The sequence below is a fragment of the Patella vulgata genome, chromosome 5 (genome assembly GCF_932274485.2).
Source record: "Patella vulgata chromosome 5, xgPatVulg1.2, whole genome shotgun sequence".
Lineage (NCBI taxonomy): Eukaryota > Metazoa > Mollusca > Gastropoda > Patellidae > Patella > Patella vulgata.
In genome coordinates, this window is record NC_065883.2 from 49,144,438 (window position 1) to 49,168,606 (window position 24,169).

Genomic DNA, 24,169 nt, shown 5'->3' on the forward strand with positions numbered 1-24,169 from the left:
ACCCCATAACAACTATGAAATATTATTAAGTGTAAATATATATAATTACTATTCATTGTTTATTGTTACCAAGTAACCTCTAGTATATTTAAAGAGGAAAGATTGTAGATCATAGGTACTTAACTACAGGCAGGCAAGGGACATACAAAAGGGCAGGTCTCTGATAAGTTATTTCTTAGATGCTGTTCCTTATTAAGTTACCTAGCCTGTGGGTCAGTATTGTATATATATTATTATTGTTTAAGTATTGTTACAGAATATAAGATTATACCAAGAAGAAAGAGTTATTGAATTATTGTATGTTCAATCTCACACTCCCAACTAGATTGAACATATAACCCATCGTCGAAGGTTGGACCATAAGCAGGTCCCCAAAACCCCGGATGATAGCACTATCGCCTACTCTTATATCGAATTCCAACTGCCAGGGGATCTTTTTAGTGCATTCCAATATATACACTTTCTCGGCCAATGCAGGGATCGAACACCCGACCTCCAGGCTAGCAAGCCAGCGTCTTAACCATCTAGCCACCATTTCTCCCTCCATGGTGAGTCATTGGTGAGCCAATAACTTTTTTACAAGGCTAACACATAAAAAAGCTCGATATTTTTGTCACATTTGGGAGACATGAGGTGTTCAGAGCAAAACATGTTAAAGATTTGGTTTAGGCGTTCGTCCAGTGATGGGATTTCAAAATTTTTCTTGTCAGACATTTTTACCCAAAATAAAGGGACATAACTCTTATTGTTATTTAAGCAGGCAGTTTTAGACCACACACAGAAATCAAGTGTCAACAAAATATTCAAATTCGCACGTAATAAAAAATAGGTACATCTCACTATTTTTGATATATAATTCCTGTACAGTATTTAAATTTATGTCAGTAATATTCCTACAAAATTATGTGATGTAATACGATAGAATGAAAGCTGTTTTGGGTCATAAGTCGATACATTTTTCAGCAAAATTCTGGCAATCATCTTATACTCCGTTTCGACTTACATACAGAAAGTAAAAAAATGACACCGAAATTTTTTTGCCAGTAAACGTCGCTCTACCACAACGAGCGAGTGACGCCCAACTGCTAAATAATCACATTCGACTCTAGCACACAGTATCATCTAAAACAATTAAATACTTACACTATTCCAATCGACATATTCCTCAACATTTCCTAGTGTACTTATTTCTTTATTTAAAAACATAAACCCAATTCAAAATGTCAGAAATCCAAGAAATGCCATCAAAATATAATCTTTTCTCTGGCATTAGACATGTGAAATTTGTCACGTATTCATTTCATAATTTCACGCATCTCACGGGATTTCTACTTCCGTTTTTGTTATTGTACTATAACTGCGTGCGATCAGAAACAGAGCTTGCCTTGTCTAGTATTTTTTGGATGTGTGTGTGTGTGAATTAGCTTTATTTAACGCTCGCTTCCACCGAAGTGATAACACAGACAAGTTATCGGATACAATGTCTATTGATTTGGGGTGTTATATACTATTAGGATATGTGACATAGATGACTCATTTCTACGTGTTGTTGTCCGACATCAAGGAGATTAAAATGTCCAACAATGGAGGAATTACATAGATTAAGTTTATAATCACTCTTATTGGACTGATACATAGTATGACAAAGGAGAAGCAATGACTTCTGTTCAGGATTGGCTTGATGAATTGTCCGATAAAGGCTTAATTCAGGCAATCTAGGCAGATTAACTTGTTAATCTAGGTAGGTGTATAGGTGGTATAATACGATAGGTACGATGCTCACTGAATTACCTAATCAATCCATCCTATTATCAACAAGCAGGCCGAGTGGTATATATACACTCAGTACACTATATTAATTTTGGAATCTTGAATATTTTCACCATACCTTGATATCCGATTGGGCATATTCCTGGTCTAAAAATTTAGGACGTTTGGAAAATAGCGTCAGGACATGTCCGTAATATACGGGCGAAAACCCATCACTGTGTTCGTCTCTCCAGAAACTGGTTGATATGGTCAAATATAGCATGAACTTTTGTTCGTTACTGGAATTCCAAGCTCATTATATGAACTTAAGAAAGACTTTATCGCTGGTTTGTCGAAACAAGTCTGTGGTGCAGGACGGAGGACCTGACAAGGACAGCTGTCTAGTTGATTCATGGGACGAAAAACCGAAGTCCCGTGTATACATTGGCGTTGCACGTAAATGATCATTTGCAATGCTTTACGTTTGACGCGAGTGAGAGCTTTTTATCACTCTCCTCCAAGGATAAAATTGCTCGCGTCAGATTTGACATATTTGTCAAAAAACGACCCCCCAAACTGCAAATAAAGCCCATGTAAACCAATCCTCGAATAATTATCCAATGGGAATTTTGTTTCTGGCCCACAGAAAAATATCGCTAAATTTGATTCTGGGTGCTGCAAACATGATGCGTCAAGTAAATATTTTTGTTAACGTGAAAATATTCTTTATTGTCCCCCGCCTTTCCAAAAAAGCAGGGAACTATAAAATGAGTACGTCTGTCTGTCCGTCCGTCACACTTTTTGGGATACAATAACTCTCCTAATTGTGGGATCACGTGGCTAAGTGGATAAGATGCTGGCTCGCTAGACTGAAAGTCGGGTGTTCGATCCCTGCATTTGCTGAGAACGTTCATCCAGATTTCTCGGCGTGGTTTCCCCTTGTCAGTGATGCAGGACAGGAGGGCCTGACAAGGACAGCTGTCTAGTCGTTTGGATGGGACAAAAAACTGAGGTCCCGTGTACAAATTGGCGTGCACGTAAAAGATCTCTTGGCAGTTGGAATTCGATATAAGAGTATGTCGTAGCGCCACTGCCCGTGCAAAATTTCCCTCATAGCACTCTGTGTGGTGTATGCCCGTCTTCATTAGCCCAGTTTAGGAGCAAAACAGTAGGACGTTAAACCCCATTTCATTTCAATTCACTCTCCTAATTGAGCTAGAATGTTCAAACTTGGTGTAGGTGTTTATTAGTTCCATGCCTTGACGGAGTTCGAAGGTGAGCATTTTCTGCTTAGGGTAAGCAGAGATAAGCCATTTGATGGGTTGATGCTTTGGGAAACGATAACTTTAGTTCTAATTAAGTGAGAGTGATGAAACTTGGTGTATAGTTTCATTACATCAATACCTTGACTAAGTTCGATAGTCAATAAATATAGAGTTTAATTATGATACAAAAATGGTTGGAGTGCCCAAGTTTAGATTCGTCGTTGATTCCATAAAGTAGTTAGGTTTTAGAACGTTAAATACTGTGTGATTCAACATGGCGCCCGAAGTGTTTGGTATGATATAGGTACGAAATAATACCAAATGGTTTATTTGTATGAGAGTCAAGGTTTGGACTATAATGCCTTGGAAATTGGAAGTAGGAGGCGACTAGTAAGTGTCTGTCTTTTGTGGACTGATGTGAGATTGTCTGTTGTATTAACTGGATGGGTAGGCCTATTCACCTTCGGTTATGTGTCAATGTCAAATAAGCGGCTTCTTATCAACACGATTGGCTTTGGACCGGTTTGATTCAACGTATCTCTCGTAGCTGGGAGAAAAAAGATTTCTTAGCCAAGAGATTATCTTCCGTCAAAGTGGTGGTTTAATTAGACAAGCCTCGAAAAGTCGCTTTAGTAACTTAATTACCTATCATTTATAATTTCCCACGTCACGATTAAATTGTTTTGATTCTTATTTTGATCAGCAGGACTGAAAATTTGCACAAATTGCCAAATTAGCTTTTAGTCTGGGATTCAAGATTCGTGCAATTTCATAATCCGAATTGATCTAGATTCCGCCAAGTAAAACATACGTCCGAAATCATGCTTTAAATTTTATAGAATGGCCTTGCCGTTACGAAATGTGTAGAATTGGGATTCTAAAATATCGGTATAAAATTAAATATCATACACGACGTCGCACCCGTACATGACACTATTCTATTATTAACCTTCGGACCATAACTTCATGGATTATGGCCCCTGATTGTACGAAAAATCATCAAGTCAGTATGGGAGTGAATGATTGATACTGAAATTTGATTTTTTAAAAATTTATTCTAATAAATATTGAAACACATATCGTTATTTTCTAAGTATTAATGGTCAATAAATGACTTCAGCTATGGTCAAAGTATGAAATAAATGAATAACTCTTCTAAATAATGGATTGCTCCTCTAATTTAAGTTGAGAAGAGCTATTTTTGCAGGAGCGATTTTCAGCTGTTGTATTTTTGAAGAGCTTTTTATGGCTCCTCTTATGTTTTTCTAACATGGAGCACTGCATTTGGAATTAGACCTAAGAGTAGGCCATAGTGTCGCTGTCCGGGCAAAATTTCCCTCATAGCACACTGTATGGCGTATGCCCGTCTTCATAAGCCCAGTCGGAGCAGAACAGTAGGACGTCAAGCTCCATTTTATTCATTCCGATTGCGCCAAAAATATTGAGCGCGTTTCATGTGCTAGCCTTGTAAAAAGTTCAAGAAAAGAGTTATTGGCTCACCATGGAAAAAGCCCTCTATAGGTGATTTTTATTTTTGATGCCTAATGGGTGTACTTTCACTAGATAATGTTCAATACCCGTGTACTTTTTTTTTTTATACCCTGCTGGAAACTCAACGGGGATGTGGGGTAGTGTTTGAAAGATATTGATTGAAAAGATGATTTTTTTTAAAAAGTTGTTTGATATTTTTTTTTAGCTGATAGTGAATAAGGTTTTCTTTAATGTTCCAAAATTGTAATATTTCTTATTGATTGATGGATACACGATTTACTAAGATCTTTATATTCTCATGGCAGAAATGTTACTAAAATAAAATCTGTTTTCAAATGGTAAAAAAAAGTTCCTCGAAGTAATTCTATTTATTAAACATAATTTATCACCCAATAATACATTCTACAGTAGATATCGCTTGTGTGATATATTTCATAATCTACTGCGATATCTCATTATGAGATATCGCTTTACATGAATTTGATTGGTCAGTTGAAAAGGAACTACTTTTTTTTATATTCAAAGAACAGTTCATTTCTATTTTATTAAAAATGAACTATTGTAATTCAATTGACATTGATGGAAACACGGGGCCAATATAAAGAACTTTGCAAAGGTTGAATTGCTGTCAAAAAATTATGTATCACTACACCGTAATGTGCAGTAAAAGTGAAATCTACAGCAAAAAATTATATTTATCTATTTGTGCATGTAAGAAGGGATTGGGTGGTAAATAAAATCTCCTACTCATCTTTTTTAATATCAAAAAAGACTGGTAGGAGATTCTCTCTCTCTCTCTCTCTCTCTCTATATATATATATATATAACATAAATTTTTTATATCTCTTAAAATCTATTAGAGATTTGACTTTAATAAAAGTTGAAGTTATTTCAGTGAATAACTTATTTCAAATGTCAATTTCTAAAGTGATTTCCTAACAGCTTTGATGCACATGCATTTTCAGAAGCATAAATAGTCATGTACATGATACTGTCTATACATCTATTAACTAATAAACACTAAAAAAAATCTAATGTTAACAAGTCTAAATTACAGTAATATTTAAATTGTGACAACAATTTTTGATAATTACTTCAGGTTTATTGTTCAATTTTGCTCTTTTATTAAGTATGCTTTTCAGAGCAATATGTTTTGTTTAGGTATAATTTATATCTTTAATGATTGTGCCGTCAGTAAGAATATATAATACTAGTCATGTTTTTCTTTTGATTTTACAAGGTTCTTATAAACTCCCCTTGCAACAGTTTAAAAATGAATATTAATTTTTAATTTATCTTTTGAAACAAGTTTTAATATTATTATTTAACACATCTGGTGACAGCAACAAAGGGATACTCAATCAATCATTCAAACTATATACAACTAAGAATTAATCACTACACTTTTTCCAAAAATATGTCATTAAACTAATGTTAGAATAATGTCTTTATACAATCTACCAATGTTCAATATCTATGTTACATTTGTAACAATAATAATGAGAGAAAGGCTTGACAAAGGATTAAATTATTTCTCTTTATGTACTTTTAAAGCATTATTGGATTTGCTTAGAATTGAACTTGGTTAATAGATTATAACAGTAGGGCAGTAAATAGACACTGGCATCATAAATTCTAACAATTGAAACAGATACTTTGGATTGTGTGAAAACAGATGAAATTTGTCATACAATTATAATGGCTTGGTAATAATACAAGATATTAATACATTTGGATGCTTAGTGACTAAAAAAATAAAGAGATGGGATATATTTTAATGTGATTAGTATTTTATATTGATTTATTTGGTAGGTTACACCTTCATACCGCATTAACAGGAACCTCTTCATTACAGACTTTCCATAATTCAGCATCTTTAAACAGTAAGTTTTGAAATACAAAATGTACCTAAGCAGTACATTATGACATCAAATTCATTTTATATATTTCTCTAGTTTTATTTAAACAGTTATCTTCTTCTAAATCTAAATGTGTTGTCATTTTTAATAAAAGTTTGAATTAATTAAAATTCTTATCTTGTTGGAATTGTTCTTTTTATCATATTGCATTTTAATATTTTCCAATATAAAGATATAGTTTTGGATATTGATTTGAACAATATTATAACCATATTATCATCATATATATTTGAATTTAAAACTAGGTTTCATAAAACTTGTTGATTTGGTCATAGCACTTCATTTATTTTTTGAGTAAAATGTATAATAAAATGACCATTGACTCTATATAGGTATTGATAAAACGGTCAACTGTCCACCATTTGCTGAATCTATTACTGAGGGTGATATAAGATGGGAAAAAGGTCAGTTTCTCATTCACATTTCATTTTAATCAGGATATAATTATATGCAATAATTGTTCCCCACCTTACGAAGAAAACAGGAGACTATTAATATGGGTCTGTTCATCCAGCCATCTGTCTGTCAGTCACACTTTTTGGGACCCAATAACTCTCCTAATTGAACAGAATGTTCAAACTTTGTGTAGGGGTTTATTAGGTCAATGCCTTGATGGAGTTCGAAGATGAGCATTCTCTGCTTACGGTAAGCAGAGATAAGCAATTTGATTTGTTGATGCTTTGGGACACGATAACCTCGGTTATAATTAAGTGAGAGTGATGAAACTTGGTGTATAGTTTCATCACATCAGTACCTTGACTAAGTTCTATAATGAGCATTTTTGGCTCTGAGTAAGCAGAGCGATAAGCAATTTGATTGATAGAGACTTCGGAGCTCAACATCTTTGATTATAATTGAGTGATAAAGGTGAAACTTTGTATATAGTTTCATTACATCAATATCTTCACAAAGTTTGATGCTGAGCATTTTCTGCTTAGGCAAAGTAAAGACTTTGATCTGATTGCTCGAGACTTAAAAACACAATAACTCTCCTTCTAATTGAGGTAAAATATTCGAACTTGGTGTAGGTGTCTGATAGGTAAACGCCTTGACAGAGTTCGATCATGTGCATTTTCCACTAAGGCTAAGCAGAGATGAGCAATTTGATTGGTTGAGACTTTAGAACACAATAACTTTGGTTCTAACTTGGTGAGAGCGATGAAACTCTGAGTATAGATACATTATATCGTTACCTTGATTTAAGTTCGATGATGAGCAGTTTGATTTGTCAAGACTTTGGAACATAACAACTCTGCTTAGGCAAAGTAAAGACTTTGATCTGATTGCTCGAGACTTAAAAACACAATAACTCTCCTTCTAATTGAGGTAAAATATTCGAACTTGGTGTAGGTGTCTGATAGGTAAACGCCTTGACAGAGTTCGATCATGTGCATTTTCCACTAAGGCTAAGCAGAGATGAGCAATTTGATTGGTTGAGACTTTAGAACACAATAACTTTGGTTCTAACTTGGTGAGAGCGATGAAACTCTGAGTATAGATACATTATATCGTTACCTTGATTTAAGTTCGATGATGAGCAGTTTGATTTGTCAAGACTTTGGAACATAACAACTCTGCTTTTAATTGGGGTAGAATGTTTAAACTTGATGTAGATGTTCATTAGGTGAATGTCTTGACTCTGTTCCTTTTTATACGCCCACATTGAAATGTGGTCGTATATTGTTGTCACCCCTGTCCGTCCGGCGTCCACAATTGCTTGTTTATATCCGATTGACTTTAAATTTATACACAGTGTTTAAGGCCATGAGACGAAGAAGCCTATTGATTTTCAGCGATTTTTGATAAATACTGCCAGAGTTATGGTCCTTGATCACTTCAAAATATCTTGTGGACGCTCTAGAGGTCAAAGTTAATATCCAATTGACTTTAAATTTATACACAGTGTTTAAGGTCATGAGACGAAGAAGCCTATTGATTTTCAACGATTTCCGATAATTACTGCCAGATTTATGGCCCTTGATCACTTTTAAAAAATCTTGTGGACGGTCTAGAGGTCAAAGTTAATATCCGATTGACTTCAAATTTATACACAGTGTTTAAGGTCATGAGACGAAGAAGCCTATTGATTTTCAGCGATTTCCGATAATTACTGCCAGATTTATGGCCCTTGATCACTTTTAAAAAATCTTGTGGACGTTCTAGAGGTCAAAGTTAATATCCGATTGACTTCAAATTTATACACAGTGTTTAAGGTCATGAGACGAAGAAGCCTATTGATTTTCAGCAATTTCCGATAATCACTGCCAGAGTTATGGCCCTTGATGACTTTGAAAAATCTTGTGGACGCTCTAGAGGCTAAAGTTAATATCCGATTGACTTTAAATTGATACACAGTGTTTAAAGTCATGAGATGAAGAATCCTAATGATTTTCAGCGATTTCAGATAATTTTTGCCAGAGTTATGGCCCTTGATCACTTCAAAAAATCTTGTGGACGCTCTAGAGGTCAAAGTTAATATCCGATTGACTTCAAATTTATACACAGTGTTTAAGGTCATGAGATGAAGATTTCCAATAAATACTGCCAAAGTTATGGCCCTTGATCACTTTGAAAAATCTTGTGGACGCTCTAGAGGCTAAAGTTAAAATCCGATTGACTTTAAATTTATGCACAGTGTTTAAGGTCATGAGGCTAAAGTTAATATCCGATTGACTTAAAATTTATACACAGTGTTTGAGGTCATGAGACGAAGAATCTTTTTTTTTTTTCAACGATTTCCGATTTTTACTGCCAAAGTTATGGCCCTTGATCACTTTATACACAATGTTTGAGGTCATGAGACGAAGAATCTTATTGTTTTTCAATGATTTCCGATTTTTACTGCCAAAGTTATGGTCCTTGATCACTTTGAAAAATCTTGTGACGCTCTAGAGGCTAAAGTTATCATCCGATTGACTTCAGATTGATACACAGAGTTTAAGGTCTTGAGACGAACAAGTATATTGATTTTCAATGAAGTTTTATGACTTGAACAGCTAAATCCATAATGTTAAAAGTTTCCTATACTAAACGTTAGCATGGGGCAGAACTTTATAAAAACCAAACAAATTCTAATGGTTTTCTGATAATTACTTAATGAGTTGTTACTCTTAATCAGATTTTAATGTATTATAAAAGTTTCATTACCGAAAAAAGTAAAAATATGCGACATCTCTTGTTGACTGCCCGGACGATGTAGCTGCTGTGGGCATATGTTTCGTTGCCTGGCAACCTATCTTCTTTTTTTTTAAACAATATTTTTATTCAGTAAATCTGAACTTTGATTGGGGAACAGGATATGTCTATGTGTAACCCCTCTCTTTGATTTTGATACATGTACATATATACATACATGATAACATAAATATAGAGCATATAGGATACATAGTGGATAATACAGAGATATTTTTTATTTTTAGTAGGTAGAAATCTATTTTGAAAGTACTGCTTGGTAATATTGGGTATGGTAAGGGCTGCACAACATACAATTGTCCAATACCTCCAAATCTCGCAAACCAGTTGAGAAGGGCGAAGATATTTGATGATTGTACCATGTGCAGTGCTGGAAATAACGTAACAGTTGTTTTATTGTGATTCAAATCTTTTTGATAACTGAGTAAATTGTTGAACTTTTGGAAAATAAGTGTATTTATCTCAGGACTAAGTTTTGTTGAGCCATACAACAGACAACTGATCGTTTTTATATGCCCACCTGGAAATGTGGACGTATATTGCCATCTGCAAAAAGTTATCATCCGATTGTTTTAAAATTGATATATGTTGTTTATATTAGTCAGATGAAAAATCCTATTTAAGTTCAATAATTTCCCTTGTTTCACTTTGTTGCATCTTGTGAATGCTCTAACATCAAAAGTTATCAGCCGACTGTATGATATTAAAATGTGCCATTGAGATAGGTTAAAAGAAGAATCCTATTGAATTTCAGAATTTCTGTTAATTACATCTAGAGTTATCTTGTTTCACTTTGTAGAACCGTGTAAACGCTCTAACTCCAAAAGTTATCATCCGATCTTTGTGATATTTATATGCATTATTTAAATAAGTGAAACGAAGAAGCCTATTGAATTTCAGCATTTTCTGTCAATTACTTCTAGAGTTATGGCCCTTGTTTCACTTTGTTGCATGTTGTGAACGCTTTAGCATCAAAAGTTATCTGCCGATCTGTATGAAATTTATATGCGTCATTTGAATTAGAAAAAAGAAGAATCATATAGAATTTCAGCAATTTCCGTTTATTACCTCTTGAGTTATGGGCCATAACTCAAGACGTAATAAACGGAAATTGCTTATGGCCCTTATTTCACTTCAAATGTTGAACTGTGTGAAGCTTCTAACGCCAAAAGCTATAATCCGATCTTTGTGAAATTTATATGCATTTTTTAAATTAGTGAAACGAAGAAGCCTATTGAATTTCAGCAATTTTCGTTAATTACTTCGCATACTTCTAGAGTTATGACACTTGTTTCACTTTGTTGCACCTTGTAAATGCTCGACCAACAAATGTAGATTAGTGAAACAAAGAAGTCTATTTAATTTCAGCAATTACTTCTAAATTTATGGCTCTATTTATATGCATTATTTAAATTAGTAAAACGAAAAAGCCTGTCAAATTTCAACAATTTCCGTAAATTACTTCCAGAGTAAAAAGGCCCTTGATTCAGCTTCTAGAACCTTGTGAACCCTCAAGCGACGAAAATTATAATCTGATCTGTATGAAATTATCTTATAAATGCCCCCAATTACTTACAAAAGAATAAATATGCCACAGCACTTGCCAGACTATGTAGCTACTGTGAGAGTATGATATGTTGAAGGTTTTGGATTGTCTGTTTGATTGCTCGATACTTTTGAAAATGATAAATGTGCAATTAATCAATATGTGTCATCTATTTATTTTGGGATTTCGACGGTGGACATCACTGTTGGCTTGTTTATTGTTAAAACTGGGCTATATAGCAAGAAATGAAATGAAATGAAATGGGGTTTAACGTCCTCCTGTTTTGCTCCTAACTGGGCTAATGAAGACGGGCATACGCCATACAGTCTGCTATGAGGGAAATTTTGCCCGGACAGCGGCACTATGGCCTACTCTTATATCGAATTCCAACTGTCAAGGGATCTTTTATGTGCACGCCAATGTGTACACGGGACCTCGGTTTTTCGTCTCATCCGAATGACTAGACAGCTGTCCTTGTCAGGCCCTCCTTCCTGCATCACTGACAAGGGGGAATCACGCCGGAAAATCGGTATGAACTTTCTCGGCCAATGCAGGGATCGAACACCCTAGCAAGAGAAGTGAGAGATATATCAATTTATGATCAGAAACCTGTCAACAGAGCAAAATAAAGATATAGCTTTTAATACTTCTATTAGATTGAAATGAAAAGTTAGTTATGATGGAGAAGATATGTATTTCTCTTTAATAGAATAAAATAATGTTAAATTACAGGGATAGGTGATTTTGTAAATGAAGATGAGTTAGTGGCCGAAGTAGAAACGGACAAGGTAAATTAACTCTATACACTAAATCTATTACCGCCTGTGGTGTATTAAATCATCATTCTTGTTAGCTTTAATCAACGTCTTGGCTAACCAGGAAAGTGTGTCTTATCGATCAACTTCGCGAAAATCCAAGTTTTGATATGAAATGAAATGCAACGGGGTTTAACGTCCGACTGTTCTGCTCGAACTGGGCTAATGAGGACTGGCATACGCCATACCGTGTGCTATGAGGGAAATTTTGCCTGGACATCAGCGCTACGGCCTACTCTTATATCGAACTCCAACTGCCAAGGGATCTTTTTTGTGCTCTCCAATGTGTACATGGGACCTCAGTTTTTCATCCTATCCGAATGACTAGAGAGCTGTCCTTATCAAGCCCTCCGTACTGCACCACGAACACGCGACCTACAGTAGGGATGATGATTTTCCACTTTAGATACGGGCAAATTCCATTTCATATTTTAGTGAATTACATTTTTATACGCCCATATTGAAATGCGGTCGTATATTGTCGTCGCCCCCGTCCGTCCGTCCGTTAATATCAGATTGACTTTGAATTTATATACAGTGTTTAAGGCCTTGAGACGAAGAATCCTATTGACTTTTAGCGATTTCCGAGTTATGGCCCTTGATCACTTCAAAAAATCTTGTGGACGTTCGAGATGCTAAAGTTAATATCCGATTGACTTTAAATTTATACACAGTGTTTAAGGTCATGAGACAAAGAAGTCTATTCATTTTCATTGATTTTCGATAATTACTGCCAAAGTTATGGCCCTTGATCACTTCAAAAAAAATTGTGGATGCTCTAGAGGCCAAAGTTAATATCCGATTGACTTTAAATTTATACACAGTGTTTTCAGTCATGAGACAAAGAACCCTATTGATTTTCAGCGATTTACAATAATAACTGCCAGAGTTATGGCCCTTGATCACTTTGAAAAATCTTGTGGATGCTCTGGAGGCTAAAGTTAATATCCGATTTATACACAGTGTTTATGGTCATGAGACGAAGAAGTCTATTCATTTTCAGTGATTTTCCGATAATTACTGCCAGAGTTATGGCCTTTGATCACTTCAAAAAATCTTGTGAATGCTCTAGAGGCTAAAGTTAATATCCGATTGACTTTAAATTTATACACAGTGTTTGAGGTCATGAGACAAAGAATCCTATTGATTTTCAAGAATTTTCGATAATTACTGCCAAAGTTATTGCCCTTGATCACTTTGAAAAATCTTTTGACTCTCTAGAGGCTAAAGTTATCATCTGATTGACTTCAGATTGATACACAGAGTTTAAGATCTTGAGACGAATAAGTATATTGATTTTCAATGAATTTTTATGATTGAACAGCTAATTCCATGATATTAAAAGTTTTGTATACTAAACGTTAGCATGGGGCAGAACTTTATAAAAACCAGACAAATTCTAATGGTTTTCTGATAATTACTTCATGAGTTGTTACTCTTAATCAGATTTTAGTGTATTATAAATGTTTCATTACCGAAAAAAGTAAAAATATGCGACAACACTTGTTGACTGCCCGGACGATTTAGCTGCTGTGGGCGTATGTTTCGTTGCCTGGCAACCTATCTTTTTCCATTTCACAGTAGAAAGACTTGGATATCACTGAATCCATCATGGCCGATTGATGTTTCTTTGATGAAATATGATCCTTCACCGTATTATTTCATGTGAACAATAAAAATGGTTTTGAAATTATTTAGCTCGATTTTCTGCAGTAATTTGTGTGATAGAGATTGATCTTCTCGCCTTTTTAGCAAACAGCTCCATTCCTCATTCGTATTTTGAGCCAATGAAAGGCTTGGAAAAGTGTAAAGTCGATGCCATGACCTCGAAGAATGTTCATGATGTACTCTTAACTCGAGAGACAAGAAACTTACCTACTTTGATAGTTTTTGTAAGAATTTTAATAATTCTTTGGAAAAGACAAGTTTGATTTAGATGAAATTAAGATATTTTTTTTGGATATTTCGCTTTTACTGCTTGACTGCTCATTTATGTATGAAATGTTTTGGCATTATTTGTTTAGAACTCGCTTCGTCTGTTTGGGGGTGGGGTGGGTGGTGGATGGCTGAGTCGTTAGCCTTTGCACGCTGCATCATAAGGTCTGTCATTGAGTCAACTGGCGTGATTTCGATTCCCCGGTTGTACGTGACAAGTAGTAGGGTCGCCTGTCCAACCTTGTGGGTTTTATCTGGGTCGTCTGGTTTCCTCCCGCTGCTAAAGACCCCTACGCGCAAGCGAATTATTGAAATAGAATTGAACTAACATTGAAATGACCTAGTTTGTGTCAAGTGGATGTTAAACTCCCTCTCTCATCTGTTCAGACTTTAACTACGTTATATTTCATTTTCAAAGTCATTGTAAATGGATTATTTTATAAATTTTTGTGATTTTTACACAGAATAAATTTCATTTTCAGATGATTCCGTGATTTTACATGAATCCATTTGACAATGTGAATTCCGCATTTTCTGTGGCTTTTCCACGATCGCAGAAAATCATCATCCCTACTACAGGCTAGTGAGCCAGCTTCTTACCCACTTAGCCACTGTGGCTCCCAATTTTGATATGATTGAATTGTCAATTGGAATTAAGATCAAAGTAGGCGTATACACTGTTACACAGGCATATATTCCCAAATGTAACCTCACAAATAAACAGCATTACAAATAAACCACATTTCACCCATTTTCTTTAGTTATTTACTGTTGATATATTGTTTAATGTAGACAAATGTTCAAGTAAATTCACCATGTACTGGTGTTATTGAAGAATTATTGGTAGCAGACGGGGAAACTGTATCACCTGGTGCACCAATATTTAAAATAAAACCTGGAAGTAAGTACAGACATTAAACACTTCGATGTCAGTTGATTATTACACATGGCTATTAACTTCATTCTTGTACGCCCACATTTTCATGTGGAGGTATATTGTCGTCGCCTCTGTCCATCCATAATTGTTTGTGGACACCCTACAGGTCACAATTCTTATTAGGGTTTCACACTGCGTAGCTTGTGTGAAACACTATTGTTTTTGTTAAGTTTATTCTTATTATTATTATTTTTTATTTTTTTCCAATTTGACTGTATCTCAGAAACTACATGTCGGATCGATATGATTTCTTTGGTTTTATTGGGAAAGTGGGTTTGACTTAGAGATTAAAGTTATTTTGGGCATTCTGTTACAATTCGAAATGTCCGAAATCACCGAAGTTGTCGTTTTTTTTAAAAAATGCCGTAGTATTAACAATAATCATTGAATTTTAACATATGATGCATTTTGACATAGCCGGAGACAAGGCACATAGCTGTGCAACTTTTGATTTTTGATTGTCGACGAATCTTCGTAGATATTAAGCGCCAAATTTCGAAAATTTGAAATTTTACAAAAAACTTTTTTATTTATGAATATTTTTATATGGCATTTTACCCAGGGTTGAAGAATTATCCGATTTGACTAAAAATGTCAACATTTTTTGTGTCCGTAATTTTCCTTGGCTGCCATTGGCTAATTCATTTTTTCAATCCTAGATTAATTATTTATTATTCGATTTGTACAAAAGAAAGTTCATATGCTGCGTGGTCCAAAATGTCATTTTTTTTGTTACCGGTAAAGATTCCTGTCAGCACCAGAAGTGAGGTAAAATCAGCAAAAAGTACAATTTTGACAGTTCTGTACAACTTTTTGAAAACAAATATCATTTTTTTCAAATCTGATTTAACTGAAAGGGTACGCCCTGTAAAGGCGCACAAAACATCGGGATCAGTTTTTTTTAATTTCGATTTCGTTTTCAGGCCGTTTAGATTAAAAGGCGAAAAAAGGTGTAAAAATAAGCTATTTACAACTCATCCACAGTCTTCATATTTCAAAATATTTCATCGTAACTTTCATAACCTCTTAGCAATAACCCATACAAAGAGAATGTATGTCAAAATTAGTTTGTAATATCAGCAGTTGCCGAGAAATAGGCAATTTTTCATGAGTCACATTTCGCGTTATTTTGCCTTTACAAGAATCAATTAGTATTCAATTTTCAATTTTCTTTCACTATTTGATGCCTAATGACACATTTGACTAGGTTAAACCATTTTAACACCTTTACTATCACCGGAAGTGGCGTCATTTGGGCAAAAACTGGATTTTTAGCCTTCAAAACCGATATTTTTTTCAAATGAGTCGTATATGTTATTTGTTGAAAAGTATGATATTTAATTTCAATCAAGAAATTGAATGAACCCATACGACCATACAGATACCACAGAATTTTAACATATGATGCATTTTGACATAGCCGGAGACAAGGCACATAGCTGTGCAATTTTTGATTGTCGACGAATCTTCGTTATATCCATGAGACTAAAACACCATTTTGTTATTAACAATCTTGACAAACAATTTCAATCAGCATATAAGAAGGGTCACAGCACTGAAACAGCACTGCTGAGAGTATATAACGATATTGTTACTAACATAGATAATAAACAGTCTGTCGTATTAGTGTTACTAGACTTAAGTGCCGCCTTTGATACTATTGATCATGATATTCTATTAAACCGGTTACAAACACGTTTTGGCGTCGATGAACTATGTCTAAAATGGATACGCTCTTATCTAACTGACAGGTCACAGTATGTAGTCATTGAGAAAGCAACATCGTCTCCCAAAACCCTACGCTTTGGAGTTCCGCAGGGGTCGGTTCTTGGTCCCCTTTTATTCACTGCCTACACAACACCAATTGGCGATATCATCCGAAAACATGGAATTAACTTTCATCTTCATGCTGACGACTCACAACTGTATCTTGCTTTGAAACCACCGAGTGACTCCACCGAAATCTGTAAACTTGAGGCTTGTATAGATGACATAAAAAATTGGATGAATCTTAATTTCCTAAAATTAAATGATGATAAGACAGAGGTCATCTTAATCAGCAGAAAATCTCTTTCTCAATCCGTTAAAATCGGTGATTCAACAATAACATCCTCTCAATCAGTTAAAAATCTTGGAGTTGACTTTGATCACGATCTTAAAATGAAAAGTCACATCTCTACTACCTGCAAATCATTAAATCTTCATCTTTACAACATTGGTAAACTTCGACCATTTATAACGTCAAATATCGCTAAAATGTTAACTAACGCTTTCGTTCTCTCCAAACTAGATTACTGCAATTCGCTTCTATACCAATTACCAGCATCAGATATAAACAGACTCCAGAAAATTCAGAACAAAGCTGCACGTATCGTTTCTCTAACTAAACAATCTGAACACATTACTCCAGTACTCCAAAATCTTCATTGGCTACCAGTTTATCAACAAATTAATTTTAAGATCGGTCTTTTAACTTTTAATTGTCTAAATAATAACTGTTCCCCACAATATCTTAATGAACTTTTAACCCTGTATAAACCAAGCAGGAACCTACGCTCTGCTGATAAAAACTTACTTCATGTTCCTACAGTAAAAACTAAAACTGGTGAACGGGCTTTTGTTTACGCCTCTGCTAACGTGTGGAATGAATTACCTAGACATGTAAAAGACTCTACTAACGTTGCTGTTTTTAAAAAAAATCTTAAAACCAAACTTTTTAAACATGCTTTTAAACTATGAACATGTCGACATTTTAATGTTTTAGAACTATTTGTTTTATATTATATGTAATATTTTAATTGTGAAAAGCGCCGCGGAGCAGCTGTTAGCTGGAGCATTCAGCGCTATACAAAATGATTATTATTATTATATTAAGCGCCAAATTTCGAAAATTTGAAATTTTACAAAAAACTTTTTTATTTATGAATATTTTTATATGGCATTTTACCCAGGGTTGAAGAATTATCCGATTTGACTAAAAATGTCAACATTTTTTGTGTCCGTAATTTTCCTCGGCTGCCATTGGCTAATTCATTTTTTCAATCCTAGATTAATTATTTATTATTCGATTTGTACAAAAGAAAGTTCATATGCTGCGTGGTCCAAAATGTCATTTTTTTTGTTACCGGTAAAGATTCCTGTCGGCACCAGAAGTGATGTAAAATCAGCAAAAAGTACAATTTTGACAGTTCGGTACAACTTTTTGAAAACAAATATCATTTTTTTCAAATCTGATTTAACTGAAAGGGTACGCCCTGTAAAGGCGCACAAAACATCGGGATCAGTTTTTTTTAATTTCGATTTCGTTTTCAGGCCGTTTAGATTAAAATTGAAAAAAGGTGTAAAAATAAGCTATTTACAACCCATCCACAGTCTTCATATTTCAAAATATTTCATCGTAACTTTCATAACCTCTTAGCAATAACCCATACAAAGAGAATGTATGTCAAAATTAGTTTGTAATATCAGCAGTTGCCGAGAAATAGGCAATTTTTCATGAGTCACATTTCGCGTTATTTTGCCATTACAAGAATCAATTAGTATTCAATTTTCAATTTTCTTTCACTATTTGATGCCTAATGACACATTTGACTAGGTTAAACCATTTTAACACCTTTACTGTCACCGGAAGTGGCTTCATTTGGGCAAAAACTGGATTTTTAGCCTTCAAAACCGATATTTTTTTCAAATGAGTCGTATATGTTATTTGTTGAAAAGTATGATATTTAATTTCAATCAAGAAATTGAATGAACCCATACGACCATACAGATACCACAGAATTTTAACATATGATGCATTTTGACATAGCCGGAGACAAGGCACATAGCTGTGCAACTTTCGATTTTTGATTGTCGACGAATCTTCGTAGATATTAAGCGCCAAATTTCGAAAATTTGAAATTTTACAAAAAACTTTTTTATTTATGAATATTTTTATATGGCATTTTACCCAGGGTTGAAGAATTATCCGATTTGACTAAAAATGTCAACATTTTTTGTGTCCGTAATTTTCCTTGGCTGCCATTGGCTAATTCATTTTTTCAATCCTAGATTAATTATTTATTATTCAATTTGTACAAAAGAAAGTTCATATGCTGCATGGTCCAAAATGTCATTTTTTTTGTTACCGGTAAAGATTCCTGTCGGCACCAGAAGTGAGGTAAAATCAGCAAAAAGTACAATTTTGACAGTTCGGTACAACTTTTTGAAAACAAATATCATTTTTTTCAAATCTGATTTAACTGAAAGGGTACGCCCTGTAAAGGCGCACAAAACATCGGGATCAGTTTTTTTTAATTTCGATTTCGTTTTCAGGCTGTTTAGATTAAAAGGCGAAAAAAGGTGTAAAAATAAGCTATTTACAACCCATCCACAGTCTTCATATTTCAAAATATTTCATCGTAACTTTCATAACCTCTTAGCAATAACCCATACAATGAGAATGTATGTCAAAATTAGTTTGTAATATCAGCAGTTGCCGAGAAATAGGCAATTTTTCATGAGTCACATTTCGCGTTATTTTGCCTTTACAAGAATCAATTATTATTCAATTTTCAATTTTCTTTCACTATTTTCACATTTTTTTACCATGTGATGCCGTGTGAAACCCGTCATTACTGCTTCGCAGTTCTAGTCTGATTTTGATATTGGCATGTGTCGGATCGAAACTTCATGGATTATGGCCCCTGACTGTACGAAAAATCACGTTTTTAGCTTGTGGACACTCTAGAGGTCACAATTTTCATCTGATTTTGATGAAACTTGAAATGCATGTTTATAACCCAAAGATCTTATAAAAATAACGGTTTTAGCTTGTGGTCCCTCTAGAGGTCACAATTATTATCCGATTTAAAAAAACGTTTGAATATATCACCATTACACCTTAATGATGGTTGAGTTCAAGTTTTGTGAAAATCAGACCAAAACTGCCGGACAAAATGGCTGCCCCTCCTTAGTGCTGATATCAAGTATCAATGCATCACCAAAACTGCCGGACAAATTGGCTGCCCCTCGTTAGTTCTGATATCAAGTATTAATGCAGTGTTTAAGGCCATGAGACGAAGAAGCAATTTCCGATAATTACTACCAGAGTTATGGCCCTTGATCACTTCAAAAAATCTTGTGGACGCTCTAGAGGCTAAAGTTAATATCCTATTGACGTTAAATTTATATACAGTGTTTAAGGCCATGAGACGAAGAAACCTAATGATTTTCAGCGATTTCCGATAATTACTGCCAAAGTTATGACCCTTGATCACTTCAATAAATCTTGTGGATGCTCTAGAGGCTGAAGTTAATATCCGATTGACTTTAAATTTATACACAATGTTTGAGGTCATGAGACGAAGAATCTTATTGTTTTTCAACGATTTCCGATTTTTACTGCCAAAGTTATGGTCCTTGATCACTTTGAAAAATCTTGTGACGCTCTAGAGGCTAAAGTTATCATCTGATTGACTTCAGATAGATACACAGAGTTTAAGATCTTGAGACGAACAAGTATATTGATTTTCAATGTATTTTTATGACTTGAACAGCTAAATCCATGATACTAAGAGTTTTGTATACTAAACGTTAGCATGGGGCAGAACTTTATAAAAACCAAACAAATTCTAATGGTTTTCTGATAATTAATTCATGAGTTGTTACACTTAATCAGATTTTAGTGTATTATAAATGTTTCATACGATTTGAAGAATGGCTAACGAATGTCAATTGAAGTGAATCGGACTATATTAAAGTGCACATAAGATGGGTCTGGAAATTTTGGGATACGTGTAGCCAATGGTTACTATATCAACTTTACGGCAAATTCACGTCAATCTGGTTGAAATTAATTCAGTTATCTTCACTCAAGTAGAACTTCCGTAAAAACGACTTTGCCAATTATCAAAAACACTCTTAATCCCCTCAAACGCCAGTGACGTCACAGTGACTGAATGCATATTCGGAATGTTTATTCCTTAATTACCTATATACAGCCGGCGTGTGTATTCTTTAACGCCTGAAGGATTCCTTAATCCCCCTAATTAAATAAAACAACTGACTACCGAATAATTTGTTTTGTAATTCATTTTAATTTAAGATCCAATTTAGAGTGCCTACAACTTTTAAACTTTGAAGTCTTGAACTCTTAATTAATTTTTTACAATATGGAACTTATTGGACGAACAATTTTAATATGTAAATAATATACGGGTCCAGCTATGTGGTTTTTACTGCGAGCACTTCGCTTTTCCACATAAAGTGTAGTGTCGTTAATATCTGTCATTAATTAATCAATCCGACTATATAAGTTATACAGGCATGAGTCATAAATTAATTTACACGTTGGTTTTAGCAGTGAGTGTTAGTGGGATTAAGAATGTTAATTAGGTAATTATCGTTTTTTTACGCCGGCCAGATCAAAGACATCACTCTCAGTGGAACGTGTGCGTAATACCTGAACTGAACTGAATACCTCACGAACGAACTAATGGTAGAATCATACACACACACATTAATTGTATAAATTAATTAAGTTTTACTATTAAGTTGTTTACAATTACTATATACCCAATAATTATTGCTCACCGGTGTTTTTGTAATCAAGTAGCCTCATATTATTTGTTGATTGGCGTTTAAACAACATTTAATTGATGGATGGATTAACGTTTTTGATACGATTAGGTTATAATGTCTAACATCGGTTATCTTCTTTATAATTAAAGTATTTTACCCTTGCATTGACAGTTTAATCACTCACCAAACGGCACCAGGAACTCCACAAATGATCCCGTGCAATTTTCGCGGCAAAGTTTAACCTCATTTACTACACCCGTAGTACATGGAACGGTACATGATAATAAGATACCAAGCGTTGATTGGCAGAGAAATGAGTGCGATCTATTGTACATGTTATGCATAGTCATCGGAATATTCCATATTCACTGTAATTGTCCTTTATGTATAGAAATGGTTATTATTATTATATATAGCTAATAATGAATATATCGACAAATGACTGGCACCATTGTTAAGTTTTGGATATCAAGTATTACGGGGTTATCCAAATTACCGGTAAATGCGCTAATTTCTTGAGTCATCTTCATTTGACACGTGGCCTATTTAAACAAAGGCAGCTTAAATTGATCTACGGCATTTTAAATTCATTCTAAAATATTCCAATCACAAATGTCTAATCTATACCAATGAAAGACGATAATTCGGTGATTATGATTAGGCCAGTCACGTGGTAATTGGACCGTCAATAAACGCTTGTCCAGTTGCCGTGTGTATTGATAGTGCTATATTGTACAGACAGTGAGATATTGTATAGATAATGTATATCCTATGTGTAGTGCCTGTGACGTCACCAGCCAATCAACCGGATTAAGGTCGTAATTGAAAAATCGAAAAGCGTTTTGGCGTGTCGGATACTTAAACGTTAACAGCGGACTTAATATAGTAACCATGGGCTTTACATACATGCAATTTAGATTTTTGATCTTACGTGGTCTTTAATGTCATAATAAATAACAGAAGAATATTGTGGAAATTTCTATAATAATAGGCCTAATGATAATGTTAGGGAAATTCATGTTTCTATCAGAAATACTAATGTAATTTTTGATTAACAAAATGGCTGCAAAAAATTCCTGATGCATCGATGCGAGAATTGATATTTGCGTCTGATGCATCGATGCGTAAAATTTTACTTGATATTAGCACTACCCCTCGTACGCTAATAGAGGTCACAATTTTAATCAGATTTTGATGAAACTTGAAATACATGTTTATAACCCAAAGATCTTGGTGCCTTTCGATATTCGTGCATATTGGATCGTAACTTCCTGAATTATGGCCCTTGATTGTATGAAAAATCGCATTTTAAGCTTGTGGTCCCTCTAGAAGTAACAATTTTTATCTTTAAAAAAACGTTTGAATGTATCACCGTTACACCCTAATAATAGTTGAGTTCGTATTTCGTGAAAATCGGATCAAAACTGCCGGACAAAATGGCTGCCCTGTAAGCAAATAGTGTATACATCTGGTATATCAAGGTTTTGGATCCTTTAGAGGTCACAATTTTGATCCGATTTTGATGAAACTTGAAATGCATATTTATAACCTAAAGATCTTGGTTGCTTTCTATATTCGCGCACATCGGATAATAAATTCCGGAATTATGTCCCCTGATTGTACGAAAAATCGCGTTTTAGCTTGTGATCCCTCTAGAAGTCGCAATTATTATCTGAATTAAAAAAACTGTTTTAATATATCACCATTACTCTGTAATGTTGGTTGAGTTCGAATTTTGTGAAAATCAGACTTAACTGCCAGACAAAATGGCCGCCACTCTACTCAAATTGAAATAAAACTTCCCAACAAAATGGCCGCTGTTTGTACGCAAATTGTGTAAAAGTATGTAATACAAAATTGTGGATCCTCTAGAAGTCACAATTTTTATCCAATTTTGATTCAACTTGAAATGTATGTAATACATGTATGTTCATAACCCAAACATCTCGGTTCCTTTCGATATTTACGCATATCGGACCATATCTTCCTGGATTATGGCCCCTGATTGTACAAAAAATCACATTATTTTTTTAGCTCGTTCTCTGGCCATCTCTTGCAAAATGTGGGCATATCTTGTATGGCAACCGCTCGTTAACTTGTTTACACCAATAAGAATTTCACGATGCAGTCTCAGGGCTGCACAAACAAAACCCTTACCATATGGGATTAATGATCCTATTATAAATATTACAGAAGCCAGTGATGCCCCAGCCAAGAAAGCAGATGCCCCAGTTCCACCTGCAAAGACCGAAGCAGCCGCAGCAGCTGCCGCACCTTCCCCCTCATCAGAAGGTCCAATCCCCTCGACGCCACCACCAGTACCTCCACTTCCAACAAAACCAACTAGTTTTAAACCTACATCATCCGTGAAGGTGAAATCAGCCCCTAGCCCAACACCATCAGTAAGTGGAGGTAGAGGAGAACAGAGAGTAAGTGATATTAACTCTTAATATCTAACATTCAAATTTTACCAGTTTATAGAAAACACTTTAAAATTAAACTATAAAGCCAAATCATTCACAGATGGTGGTGTGAAGTCAATATAAACAAATGTAAACTTTAAATGGCCATAACCTGAAATATAATTCATTGATTTGAATAATGTTTTGACCAAATTGTGTTTCGATATACAATAAATTTTGATTGTATAAATTGTATATGATCTTAAACCGTAGATTTAACATTTTTCTGGTATAATGGGGCTTTATTATTTAAAGTACAGGTAAGCTGTACAATAAATCTATCAGTGAACATGTCAT

The 24,169-nt window shown here is 34.5% G+C and overlaps 1 protein-coding gene across 1 annotated transcript in view; it reads left to right on the forward strand.

Moving 5' to 3' along the window:
* LOC126821174 (dihydrolipoyllysine-residue succinyltransferase component of 2-oxoglutarate dehydrogenase complex, mitochondrial) overlaps positions 1-24,169 on the forward strand; it is a 70,557-nt gene that overhangs the window by 41,591 nt on the left and 4,797 nt on the right. Inside the window, exons 4-8 of the mRNA XM_050549560.2 lie at positions 6,318-6,388; positions 6,757-6,828; positions 11,895-11,950; positions 14,705-14,813; positions 23,604-23,839. Of these exons, the coding sequence (XP_050405517.1) occupies positions 6,318-6,388; positions 6,757-6,828; positions 11,895-11,950; positions 14,705-14,813; positions 23,604-23,839 (544 nt within the window). The remainder of the gene's footprint in view (positions 1-6,317; positions 6,389-6,756; positions 6,829-11,894; positions 11,951-14,704; positions 14,814-23,603; positions 23,840-24,169) is intronic.